We start from the raw sequence: 13,288 nt of genomic DNA, 5'->3' as shown, positions 1-13,288 counted from the left end.
TGTGATCTGGGAATGTGGCCCGGAAGTCCTAAGTGATACGGAACGGTGTCGCAGGTCACTTAAATGATCTGTAAATGTGTCGCGGGACACATAAGTGATTTGGAACAGCGCCACTGGTCACTGAAGTTATCTTTAAATATACTGCGGCTCATTCAAGTCATCTGTAAATGTGTCACGCGTCACACAATGAAGTGATCTGGGAATGTGCTGCGGGAGACTTAAGTGATCTGATACTGCGGCGAGGGTCACTAAAGTGATCTGGTACTGCGACGAGGTGTCACAAAAGTGATCTGGTACTGCGACGAGGGTCACTAAAGTGATCTGGTACTGCGATGAGGGTCACTTAAGTGATCTTTAAATATGCCGTGGGCTAGTTCAGTGTTCTGGAATTGCACGTCAGATAACTAAAATTACCCGTAATTTAGTTATCTGAAGTAATTAATTTACTGCTGGTGACTCCAGTTATCTGACTGCGCCACAGGCCCGTCTTAAGTGATGTGGTACTGCACCAGGAGTGACTCAAGCGATCTGCAGATGTGTAGTGGGCGACTTGATTGATCTGGAAATACGTCGCGTGCCACTCAAGTGACGTGGAATCGCACGGCGAGTCACTTAAGTGATCAGAAACGTGTCATTTAGTTTTTATACAAAATTAAGTTTCAGGTCACGGGTCACAATGGTTGATTCCGAAGGCCACATTTGGTCCGCGCCTCATTGGTTGAGCCTGTATAATCTACATTTATGTTTACCTTTGAATATTTCGTCACAAGTTCCTTGACAGTCAGAATATCTCTCGAAGTTGTTGCGGTTGCCCCTGCATCCCCCATACACGAATTGAGAGCATATCTTTTTCTTGGCATCGTAATACCACCTTGGGAAATATCCCCGGCATGGACCGACAATTTTTGGCAACATACATATATCTGCAAGCGATCAAAAGAAAAAAAATATATATATATTATAAGGGCAGAAACGAATTTGTTCATCGAATCTTTTTGCATAGACAAGTTTAATATATTAATGTAATAACTACTCACGTTTGGCTTCCATGATGTCCACGGTGCAGTCAGGTTTCTCTGCCATGCACGGAGAATTCTGCATGATCTCCACGTTGCAAGTTCCAGAAGTGAGTGGGTTCATGTACAACCTCGTGCGTATTTTGAGGCCTTTGCCGCAAGTAACGGTGCAAGGTGACCAGTCGGACCATGGAGTGACGGCACATCGTGGGTCGGGCTGTAACGGTAATGGTAATGCGAATTATTCATTGTTTTCAAAACACGTTTCCCATTCAAATACAGGGTGGGTCATTAGATAACTTCGCCGGATACTCGAGCTGCTAGTGGCAGCAACGCATGCGACTGAAATTCGAGATATGAGTGCTTCAAAGTATGTGCTTGGGAATGTAAGCGAAACGAAAACCTAGCTTTCGCGGTTATGGTTGAAGCAACAAAATTTCAAAAAATTCGAAAATGCTAACACTTACTTTTATGCATTGCTAAGTGATTGGCGTTTGAACGGTGTCTGTAGCACCATAAACGCCGGCGCAGGATGCAGATAAAGGAGAAAGATCTCACCAAGGGGCTGATGTGATAAACTCTGAAGTTAGAGGGCTACCTGCGGCAGTAGGCAGTAATGTGATCTACATTGGTTGTTTACAAATGCTTCTTTGACTGCGTCTACTGCCAGCATTTATCATGGTAAAGGTACCGGTCCAACGACATTTATGTTTCTTTATTGCGCCAATTACTTTTCAATGCATAAAAGTGAGTGTTGCCATTTGAACTTTTGAATTTTTGTTGCTATAACAGTCACTGCGAAAGTTAGGTTTTGTTTATTTTTTTCATCCTTGGGCGCATACTGTGAAACACAGAGATCTTGAATTTCATTCGTATTCGTTGACTTTTTCGGCTGCTAGGGTGTTAGCCTGTAAGCAAAGTAACTTTATGACCACCCTGTGTATTTCTATCCTTTTCCTCATTGAATAGATATTTTATCAATTTCAGCCTACCCTTGTTGTTACTTTGACCGAGGTGGTGTTTGTATATTAATTATAACGTACCGTGGCGCTCGGATCGCAGACGGCTTTCATGCCCATGCAGGGTTCTCTCTCCACTAGATCCATGTTGCAAAGTTTTCTGGCCCTGCTTTCGAAATACCTGCGGCTCCTGGAACGAGTTCCTTTCCCACACACGACGCTGCAGTCCGACCAGTCACTCCAGTCTGTAGTTCGGCAGCTCACGTCCCTAATAAAATGCAACATAGAATGAAATGGGCATGAATAAAGACTTGGGTCGTGGCATTTGCATAATCATACCTGTATTACTAAGGCCGGGATTACACTATAAAAGTTTGATAAAATCTCCCTTTTATAAAACTTGAAAAATCCAGCCAATAAAGCTCATAGGTTACATTTGAGAAAATGCAACCCATAATCTTATTGGTGGAATTTTTCAAATTTTATAAAAGAACTTTTAGAAAACTTTTATAGTGTAATCCCTTCCTAAGAGGGAAAAGCTCGTATTGTTACTAACCCGACGCAAACAGCTTCGCACATTTGCTTCTCGATGAGGGTGGTCGTGCACTGGAACATGCTTGCTTTATCAGGGTTGAGGTACTGCCGGGTGCGCATCTGGATACCTTTTCCACACGTTGCCGAGCATGTTGTCCAATCCGTCCAGTTCGTCACTGCGCATTCAACTGGACATAAAAAGGAAAGAAGCATAAATAATTATGAACCCGGAGCGCGCAGGGTGAATAAGAAAGTCCTTTAGGAGCTGAAATAACGTTCCAACGAATTCAGTTATGGCCGTGAAACTTAAATACAGGAATTGTTGATTGACTATGCCCAATTGTCACGAGTGCACCTTACACACAATCTCCTCTCTCTCCTTCCCATCGAAAAACCACAAACCACACATCATACATACATACATGGGATGCAACACGTGTGCTCTCCTTTCCCTCACCAGGAAGACGCACTTGAGCACCGAATAAGTACTTATTACATAACACAATCACAACTCTCCAGACAGACATTGTGCCTCTGGGCCAATGAAAACCCCTTGCAGGAATCAGGCGATTGCCTTCGACCAATAGCAGAAGTCTTCACCAACTTGGTTTGGGAACACACGAGGCTTTACGCCAGAGAGAAAGTGAAGTTTTTCCAATGATATAGTCGCGTTGTAAACTCTCTCTTGGAAATGGGAAAGGGCCAAGCTTCGATGGAGCAAGATGGGTGAGTGACTTTAATTCATTAAGGTGATTGGAGCGTACCAGTATCCTGAAAATACTAATTAACAATGTTTAGTTAATAGTAGAGCGTGATTCAATTTGTAATTTGATTGTTGTGTAACATGGTTATTTAGATATCGTGAATAAAGTCTAAATTTCTTAAGTAATCTATGTACTATGTCTGGCAGTAACTTTAATCTCAACTATTTAATTTGAATAGTATTACGACGCAGCATCATTCAATTATATTTATATTAAATTGGAATTTTACATCACGGCTAAAGTAACGAGTTCGTTCGCCCCGCGACACGATCAATGTAAAATAATCGTTTGGAGGGGGGCGGGATAAAAATTAAACTTTATTTTCCGTCCCCAATCCAAGAAAATCAGTTGATAAAATTTACGTCTTCCTAACTATTCTGAAAACATAAAATAAAATAAATAACACTTGAAGAAAAATTCCCGTAGACATATACCAGTGTGTAAATTTTTTGATTTTTGTTATATAGACAGCCATATCCTTATCCCCTTTTAGGATTTTGTCATTTTAGTAGGGAAGACCAGGGCACATAAGGGTCAAGTCGACATACAGCTTCTTTTTTTCTACTGGGTGCTAGTATTGCCACTGTCGAACCACCTGAGGATGTTGCATCATCCATTGTAGTTTCAGTGTGGTGACAGCTCCCAGAGAAGAAGGACAGCAAGTTTCCTGATTTCCAGCTAGAAATGTATTTTTTCATTTTTTTTTTCTCTTCTATGTATTTTTTCCCCCATTACTTTTATTCTAAATTCTTGAAGCTCATGAATATGTTGAGACGTTTTCAAGTGTTGTGATGGTTAGAGTGGTTAATAACGTTTTGTATTGAAAATGCTGAAATGTGCTTCATAAATCTTCTGCGGAACAGTGAAACAACCCTCTTTCTTGTTCGAAGAGTCATGTTGGGGTAAGTTGGTATCCCAGCTCGCGGGCATGTTGGCATAAAGCACGTGCCGTATGCCAACTTATCGATTTTGGTACAACAGTAACAAAATTGTGCGAAAATTAGAACCACCAGTTCAAGTGAGCGATAGACCTACTTTTTGGTGCATGAAGCTGTGAATGATGAATTGCTTGGTTTTTTTTGTTTTCTTTTGGTTTTTTTGTAACTGTTCTCTTACATTCGTTTTGTAGTGACCGGGTGGTAAGGCAGCACTCGACAACAGTGTATGCAGGAAAACACATCGGAGGTTTAATTCATTAATGTGAACTTATTAATACATTAGAAACTAATCACAGTGCAGTTAAAACGTACAGCACGCGAACACACATAAGCATCACCGCGGAAGACAATGAAGAACAAGCAAAACAGCGTGCGAGAGAGTAAGCCCCGCAACACGGTTACTAAGGATATATATGCATACAAAAATTCCAGTGGCGCCACCTAAGGGTTTAAACACAAATATGCAACAGTTTTCTTCTTGAAAATGCTGGGTACTTGATATGCAAATGATTTTTTTTTCTGAATTTTTGTGTTGAAATAGAAATTTTATAGTCACTACCTTACGCTTATTCCTCGGATCCTACTAGCCATTATGGTATGGCAACTCACTTCGAAGGCTATGCCAACTAGCCCCACATCTGGAGGAAAGTGACATAGTTTATAAAAAATTTTCAAACAGATTTGAACGAAATGAGCATACAATTTTAAGTGATATTTTCATCGTTAGCTTGTAGACAAGCAGTACCGCTATTCGCAGCATTGGTCACATTTGCTGTGTAACAGGATTTATTACTACAGGGAAAAAAAAAAGAAAAATCAAAAATTAAAAACTATGCCAACTTGCCCCGGCCTTCCCTACACAAAAGTAGCAAAAGTCAAGAATTTCAATCATCGATTTCTCGGTGAGTTTCCATCCAAATGGAAAGATGCTTGTAGTAAAATTACTTTTCGGAGTATTATTATATAATTTTTTAGTGAAAAAATTTTCATAACTGAGTTCTTCCATTCAGCGCCGTTAACAAACCTATTATATATATATTTACAACTATAATTATATTATGTGCGGCTATTTGCTGCATCTGAATGACGCAGTCACATTATTATGTTGCTATCTAAGTTACATAGCTTTAAAAACTCTGTCTGTTCTCAAGTTATTTAAGGTCGAAAGACTTTCTTATGCACCCTATATTCAGTAGTGCTGCTGTTCGAACGTCTATAAGATTCATTCGTTACTCGCATCTCTAAAAAAACGCACAGGGAATGAACTTCCTCCGTATAAACCGATGGCGATTATTTTGTTCAAATGTCAAACTATTAATACTAGTTTAAGACGGAACTGTTTAATACCATTGTCGAGCTTGACTCATTCAAAGCATCTGAGCTTTCGCATGCCATGGAATGACCTTATTAGATAGAGACATGAGATATAGGCCTTATAACTACAGTCTTTGACCAATCGACACTGAAGGATTTGACGTAGTCAAAAATAAGTAATGAATTGTTTCTATGTCAATAGACTGGGCTTGCAAATGATTAGCTTTTGCAAGAACGACTTTTCCAAAGTGACTTCTCACTTCTATGGAGACTTGTAGAGTAGACTACTCTAGAGAGCAGCAAGCAGTACGCCCGTAACAGTTAATTATACTCATTAGAATTATTACATCGAAATTAGAATTATTTGCATTCACTGGATTTGCTAATTTCTCATCTCTGACTCAGAAGTTAGACGGACGCACATCTTGAGTATGCACGACATGAACTTACATAGCTTGTTAGTTCCACAAGTACAACACTATTCTAACGCAGCCCACTGAAAGCAAAACGGCAGTGGCGATAACAGTGTGTTTGTGTACATTGGTTACAGCAAAAACTTTTTTGCAGGTGTTCTTCAAGGTAGAAGTCTTGGGCCAATCTCGTTCTTATTACTATTATTATAACTGTTTATCGAAAAGTCTTAACGGAGTATCGGTCAATGGTATTGTTATTCATGGACTATTTTGAATTGGTGGCTACTGCACATATTGTTATAGCCTTACCGTTGAAGTACCGTTTGTCATAAAATAAGAAAAACGGGAAGAATTGTACTTACGTCTGTCCTCGCCTTCAGCCACCTTGAACACTGGGTCAATCTTCGATGGTCCGCTTGAATCTTCGGCTCCAGCGCACGATCCTTCACGCACGGACTGCCTACGCACGTGCAATCTCCCGAATGGTTTCAGTGGCGCGGCGGACGGGTCGTAGAAAGGAGATTGGATAGTATCTGGGTCGGTCGACGTTATCCGTCGGATCGGCTGTTGAGGTATTGTCGGAGAATTGTCACCCTGAAAAAGAATAAAGCTTTCTGAATCAGAATCATAATAAAACAATATCAGGATCAAAATAATATAATGGCATACTTTTGAAAATTTGTATATCAAATGTGTCATATACTTGATATTTAACTCCGTTAGCGACTCCACCGTCGTATAGGTGCAGGTCGATGACGTGCGAAGGCGTCCAAGAGCAATTCTTCTGACACAAGCTCAATCCACTCAATCCCACGATCCAATCTGGGCTTGGACCAAGCATTGACAAGACCGACATTGTATGGTGGATTCTGTCGACACTGAAGGAAGCGGAGGTTCGCCCGTTCAGATTCGGGAACCACAGACCAGAGGCTTTGATGACTGTCTTGACCTTGTCGGGCTTCATTCCAAGAAAACAAAAACAGATTAAATGCAATGAATAAACTACTCGAGGTTGTTCCAACGGAAAATGTCCGAAAGTATCATGAGTTCTCTGGTTTATTCTAAAATTGAAGAAAAATATAAGAAATTACCAGCAAAACGAGATGTTTTCTGTGATGGTTGCAACCTCCAAAAAATGAGTAGAATAAGAAATGTAGAATTCTTATATACGACCCCCAAATCTCTCTAAGTGAACCCTTGCATAACTTTTCATTTCAATCCTTCCATTGAGAAAGACACGAAATTTCCTGTACAATAGTGGCTTATAACAGTCAACATAATCACCCCCCCCCCCCGTTGTTCTGGGATATTAAGGGATCCACGGGTAAAAATCATGTGAAATGGGAGCCATGATAGTTAAGTGAGTGATAGAGCGTTGAAAATAATATACTGTATATGTGAAGAAATAAAGCTTTCAAGTGAAAAAAGGTGTGAAAATGCGACTACTACAGTCGAATCACGTTTTAACGAATACCGTTATAGCGAAAATCTCGTTTAAACGAACACTTTTCTAATCCCCCAAATAAGTTTACATAGGAACAACGCCAGGTAACCTGGAATTCTTTTATAACGAAATTTCGTTATAACGAAGTGATTCCTTCGGTCTCTTGGCGTTCGTTATAACGGGATTCGACTGTACTTTCAGATTTCAGCAGAAACGCTTACAGAATCGGGGCCATCTTAACGCATCGACTCATGTGGACATGACCTCGGAAACGTTCATAGGAGGGCCTTTATGATGCAATCTGTTTTAGAGAATAAGTATGCTGTAAACTGTCAGTTTCAACCGAACACGGAGCCCCCAGAATATACTTAGCCCGTAGGTCAATGATTTTGAAACGGAAATGTCTAGAACATCACAAGAGTAAAGCTCGATGAACTTTACTCTTGAACTCGAAACCAAGTGATGCAAATAAACTATAAATATCTATCTTATCTCTTATGAATATCTCTATCTGCATTATTCATAATTGTTTTCTTCACTATAAATTCTCTGAAAATATTCACTCAAAAGGTTTCCCTCCAGGATGAGGATACATAGGATAACATGGGGGCCGAGAAAAAGAAAATTTGGTACAAAGGATGCCGTAGACGGAAAGAGGTTGAAAAACATTGCAGCATACCATGCAGTTCAAATGTGTTGCTCGATTATAAAGATCCAAGAGAAAAACCAATACCTTGCTTAAGCCAAAACTCACGCTATCTACCAGTGAAGATCTCACCTGTGATTTCAGTTCGTTTTCTAGTTTCCTCGCGAATCCAGTTGTGGCAACTTGTCTCACACCATCAGATGCCATCCCGCCTTCCTGAAATATGTGGAAATCAGCCGAGTGGGACGCACCGACGATATCAGAGAAATGCGTGAACCATTCATCTAGTGCGAAGACATGAAAAAAAAATATTCATTAATATCAATGACTGGAATGTATTACAATATTCTTCATGAATCACCAAACAAGTAATTTTATTAAAAATGTGAACGTGTAGTCGTCATCTCATAAGTCTAACTATAGCAGCCCTTAGGGCCGTCTTAAGAGTATTACGTCACTGGCCAAGGGATTTATCTGGAACTCCACCAGGCAAATTCTCAAAAAATTCAACCACTTTTCATTTTTCTGAGGCCCCGGGCCGTGCTCAGGTGCGCGCATGTGCTAAGACGGCACTGCAGTCCCTATTTTCCTTGAAATTGCCTGAACGGTCTATTGTATTTTAATTTACGCCACTTACTTGTAGGAAAGTCTTTGGGATGCGTCTGTTTCGACCAAAGCCCTTCGAAAGTCATGTCATATTCGGCCTCGCTGCATGCGCAGCACTCTTCTGTGGCAGCTTCTGTCACGAGATTATCTGTTCGGGGGACTGGAGAAGAACAAGAAATTCAGTGCATTCAATCTATAAATTAAATTGAGGTGCGCATCAACATAAACGTACGAAAAATATATATAATTTACGACTCATCTATGAGAGTTTGTCAAATGTAAGAGGGGAGGAGCCATTCACTAACCAGCTTCACATAGCTCTTTAACTAGACCGTTCTCACCAGTGTGCCATATACCCACGAGATCTTGGACAGCAGCCCTGAAAGAAAATTGTAGTTTTATATTAACGCATAAATAATGTAGAAATATTGGAGCATTAATTACCCCGCTGTTAACGGAAGTTTTTTCTGAGCTGAATGATACGTCGCAAAATCTTTTAAAGATTTGAGTGGTCAAATATTTGTTTTTCTAGTATGAGATCTACAGCCGCTGGACCACAGTGGTCATAGTGACGGATTCGGACCCCACTGTTGCCACAGCGCTGGTCGGCTGAATATGGTTTTCTGTGCTTCCCAACTTTAAGGCGCGAATGCTAGCCGATCTCCCCCGTTAAAAAGTCGCGTCACAGAGAGCAACAGGCCTACACAACGATATGGATTCAATCATTACACTTCATGCAATCATACACTTACTGAGCTTCACTCACAGTGAGAAAAATTTATGGCATGAAGAGAGACTTTATTTCTTCAATATGTTTTCATTGGATGAGCGCAAGTGTCGGGGGAATATGATTGAATCGTTTCAAAATTTTCAATGGGATGGATAAAATGGACTACGAGTTATTATTACGATTATCAATCAATCGCTTCGACAAGGGGACAACAGTATCGATTTTTAAGGGGCAATTCTAGGTTATGGTGCCACTGGGAATTTTTCTCTAACAGGGTTGTTAAAAAATGGAATAGCTCACCCCCGGGGGTAGTAAATTCTAACACAATTGACACGTTTAAAAAGTAAAACGTTGAACATGTTGGGAAAAATCGAGAAGCTATCCTTACTTAGAATAAGACAACCATAAATACATTTTACCGGCATTGTACAATATTGTATCATGTGAATATATTAATTATAGTTTTTGTAATTGTATTTTTAATTGGGTTCCTGTATTTAGAAATATATGACATCCATATTTGTTATGGGAAACTTTTTTTTAGCCACCTTGTTGGCCATTTCGCCTGCTATGGCCTTGTATTTGTATTTGTATGAGTTATGTTCTAAAATATTACAATACTAATAAAAGTTACATATTAAGTTCATTACAAATAAAACACTAAGATACAGCTTCGATGTACAAAACAATTTGACACTTCTCAGGCTAGGGAAAAAAAGAACCTCGCAAGTTCTTACGAAATTTCCAATCAATGGACCCAATGCATCAATTCAATGGGTTTCAAGGAGATATGTATCAAGCATGCATTACTGTCCCACCCCTAGAGGTAGGGATTGAAGGAGATGTAAAAAATCAACGTGTTCTTACCTGAGCAGAACGCATCCAGACCCCGATGATGGCGCCTTGTACATCACTTGGATCTCGGACTTCGGGATGCTGGAAGCGTGAACAACAGCATTCGAACAACCGTCCGAGAATTTAGACAAGGCATCTCTGAAAAGCTTTGCCATTTTATAGCACAGAATATGATTAATTTTACTCATACTCGCATATGCAACATGATTAAATAACTAATGATGAATTGAAAGCATGTTACTATTACGTGCAGTATTGGGATTCATTTGTAAATTTATTTGAGAATGTCCCACAAGAAAATAGGTCTTTCACTCAAAGGGTCAAGGTTTCCCGTGACAATGACGTTCATTTTGTAGATCGCTGCTGAGAGTAGGTGAAAACTTTCCAAAGGACTGTATCTTCCGGCACATTATTTTTGTCTAACACTGCTAAACCGTTGGACAAAACTTAAATACCATATCTTTCGCCCCTATACCTAGGTTCGACGATCGATTTTCACGTCAGAACCGCTGCGGTCCACCACCAGAGTTTCCTCTAGTTTCGACCTGCCCGGGCATAGTTCACCATCTTTCGGGTCCCAACGTGTACACTCTGGCTCCGGGTCCCCAACGAATTATGGATGACCCAGGCCATCGGTGCGTCCCGCCGCGAGAACCGGCGGGGATCCCGACACGGTTTTACCTTCGTCTGCCCGTGAGCTTGATCGAGTCCCACTGACTCGCGCACATGTTAGACTCATTGGTTCGTAAATGCCATATCTGGCGCATGGAAATGGATCAAGTGTCGTCGTACCAATCCATTATTGAAACCTATGGATTTTAGAAACAGGCTCTTGGCATTACACCACGCCGCAACCCACTCGGTCACTTGTCAAAACACGGTATCAATGTTCTACCATCCACGCAATCCATTTTGTGACTACTCGAATCAGGCTTCTATCTATCTAGCACCCATGCAATCCACTCGGGGGCTCGTCCAAGCAGAGTATTGGTATTTTACTACGGCAAGCGAATTGGTGATTTTCATCGTAAAAAGTTTTCGTGCTCTACTACGCATGCAATGCATTTGGTGACTCGTCGAAACAGGTTCTCGATATTTTACTGCCCACGCAAATCACTCGGTGACTCATCGAAACAGGTTCTCAATATTTCCCCTCCTACACAAACGAATCGAGGAATCATCGCAACATGTTTCTTTTATCTAGAGCAGTGTTTCTCAACCGCTGGGCGACGACCCGGTACCGGGCCCAGGATCGTCTTAAGAGCATCATAGGCCCAAGGGCCAAGTAAATTTTCTGAGGTCCTACCTGAAAAATTTTCTAAAATTTCAACCGTTTCTAATTTTTCTGAGGCCCCCCGGACCGTGCTCGGGTGAGCCCATGCGTTAAAATGGCACTGACCGGGCCCCTGACACGAGTAAAACCGAGCATTGAGCGAACCGACCCGTGAGTTTCGAAAGGCTTAGAACCACAACTATGCAATCTACTCGGCGAGACAAGTTATAGCTGTTCAGTTATATCGCACACGGCAACCCACTAAGTGGCAAGTCACAGGCAACGTAAATTGCTAGGGCACTGATTTCAGTTCCACGTGTCGAGATGTGCCGTGAAAAATTTAGTTTCCCATTTTAGACATGTGCATCAGGTTGAATAAGTTGAAAATTTTCTGAACCACTCCGGAATAGGGTTGTCGTCTCACAGTGTTTAAGCAGGCGTTTACGGTACAATTCACAAGGAGGTTTCAAAATTTTTGCTGAGGTGGTACACGTCTACCCTTGCACTATTTGTATTGAAGTAATTAAACAAGAAAGCTTATTACAAAAATTAATTTGAAAAATTTTGGCAGTTCTTGCGCCCCCCCCCCCCCCGTGAGAATTTTCGGAGATATGCCTTTTGGTTTGGACGCTCCAGTAGTTAAACATTATATGAATTACTTTGAAAGCACATTCATTCGAAAATGCATTTATGATATTCCGATCGCGCAGAAGAGAGAGACAAGAATTTCAATCTCACCCGGAAAGGAGACGTATCCAAAAACGGGTCCGTTCTGGATTTTGGGTTAACCATGAGCGCGAAGCCACTGAACTTTTGATTACCTCTCAGCGTCACTACGAACAGAGATGAACGAAATACGTATCAAAATACTAAATCATAATCATTCACTAGACATTTTGCGTGACTTCTACTCTTAACATGAACGTATATTGTGTCTAGGAAACTTTCAAAGTGACATTACTACATGACTCACCTCTGTATGTTTCTCCTGGCACGTATTGTTCGGGGTCGTCCGCAATCTCTATGGCGTACCCTCCAGTGTTCACGGGAACGGGAGACTGGTCTGTCATGACACATTTGCCGAGAGCGTACTGCCTGATGACCGGACCCCTCTCGCCAGGACTTCGTATGTACAACTGGGAAATGACAGACGGGGCCGCCGCGGATAACAGAAGACAGAACCCCAGAAACATTCCGGAAGCTGGGCTCCTTGTTTCTCGGAGATACATTTTCTGTGTTCTTGAAGTCTATTTTCACTCGTGACTCATTCACGGTACGTGTTTTAATGAGTCGTTTATATTTTGATACCGGGACGGTTCCTCTGAGATTTCATCCTCGTTTCGGGTCTCCGTATTAATCTGTAGAAGGCGCTGCTGAAAGAGAGCAAAAACTGACTGCTCTGGACTTTCGAGCGCTTCTTCGTCGATAAGTCGACTGAGTATCAGGTTTTTCATCTCCACGCCGGGGTGAGTTCAAGGCACGCTCGAGATTTTAGACCAGATACAAGTCGTTAGCTGCACACATGTGGCCGACATTTACTCTATTACCAAGAAGAAGCGGTTATGAACTTTCTAACTACAATCGAGGACACATGTTAAGAGAGAGAGAAAGAACAACCCTGCAATCTTGAATTTTTTATTTGGAGAGAGAGAAATCGGATATTTTTTTTCTTCCGATTCGAAATCTGATGAAGCGATAGTTTTGTTTACGTGCATAATAATTCTCATTTATGTGCAGAGATCAAAGATTGGCTTGGTTGGAAGTTGATGTTTTCATACAAAGGGAGAAAGTAATAG

The 13,288-nt window shown here is 41.1% G+C and overlaps 1 protein-coding gene across 1 annotated transcript in view; it reads right to left on the bottom strand.

Moving 5' to 3' along the window:
• Positions 1 to 12,859, bottom strand: part of LOC149071798 (uncharacterized) — a 51,988-nt gene extending 39,129 nt beyond the window's left edge. Inside the window, 12 exon segments of the mRNA XM_089248015.1 lie at positions 750 to 923; positions 1,038 to 1,233; positions 2,060 to 2,243; positions 2,532 to 2,697; positions 6,301 to 6,532; positions 6,642 to 6,896; positions 8,161 to 8,312; positions 8,666 to 8,794; positions 8,940 to 9,013; positions 10,232 to 10,365; positions 12,231 to 12,325; positions 12,466 to 12,859. Of these exon segments, the coding sequence (XP_089104141.1) occupies positions 750 to 923; positions 1,038 to 1,233; positions 2,060 to 2,243; positions 2,532 to 2,697; positions 6,301 to 6,532; positions 6,642 to 6,896; positions 8,161 to 8,312; positions 8,666 to 8,794; positions 8,940 to 9,013; positions 10,232 to 10,365; positions 12,231 to 12,325; positions 12,466 to 12,721 (2,047 nt within the window). The 5' untranslated portion in view covers positions 12,722 to 12,859.
• Positions 12,860 to 13,288: the final 429 nt, after the last annotated feature.

The sequence above is a fragment of the Pholcus phalangioides genome, unplaced genomic scaffold, assembly GCF_987345545.1.
Source record: "Pholcus phalangioides strain wild (caught in Gottingen) unplaced genomic scaffold, Ppha-v1.0 ptg000018l_1, whole genome shotgun sequence".
NCBI classification, from domain to species: domain Eukaryota; kingdom Metazoa; phylum Arthropoda; class Arachnida; order Araneae; family Pholcidae; genus Pholcus; species Pholcus phalangioides.
This window is presented reverse-complemented; position numbering and strand designations above follow the sequence as displayed.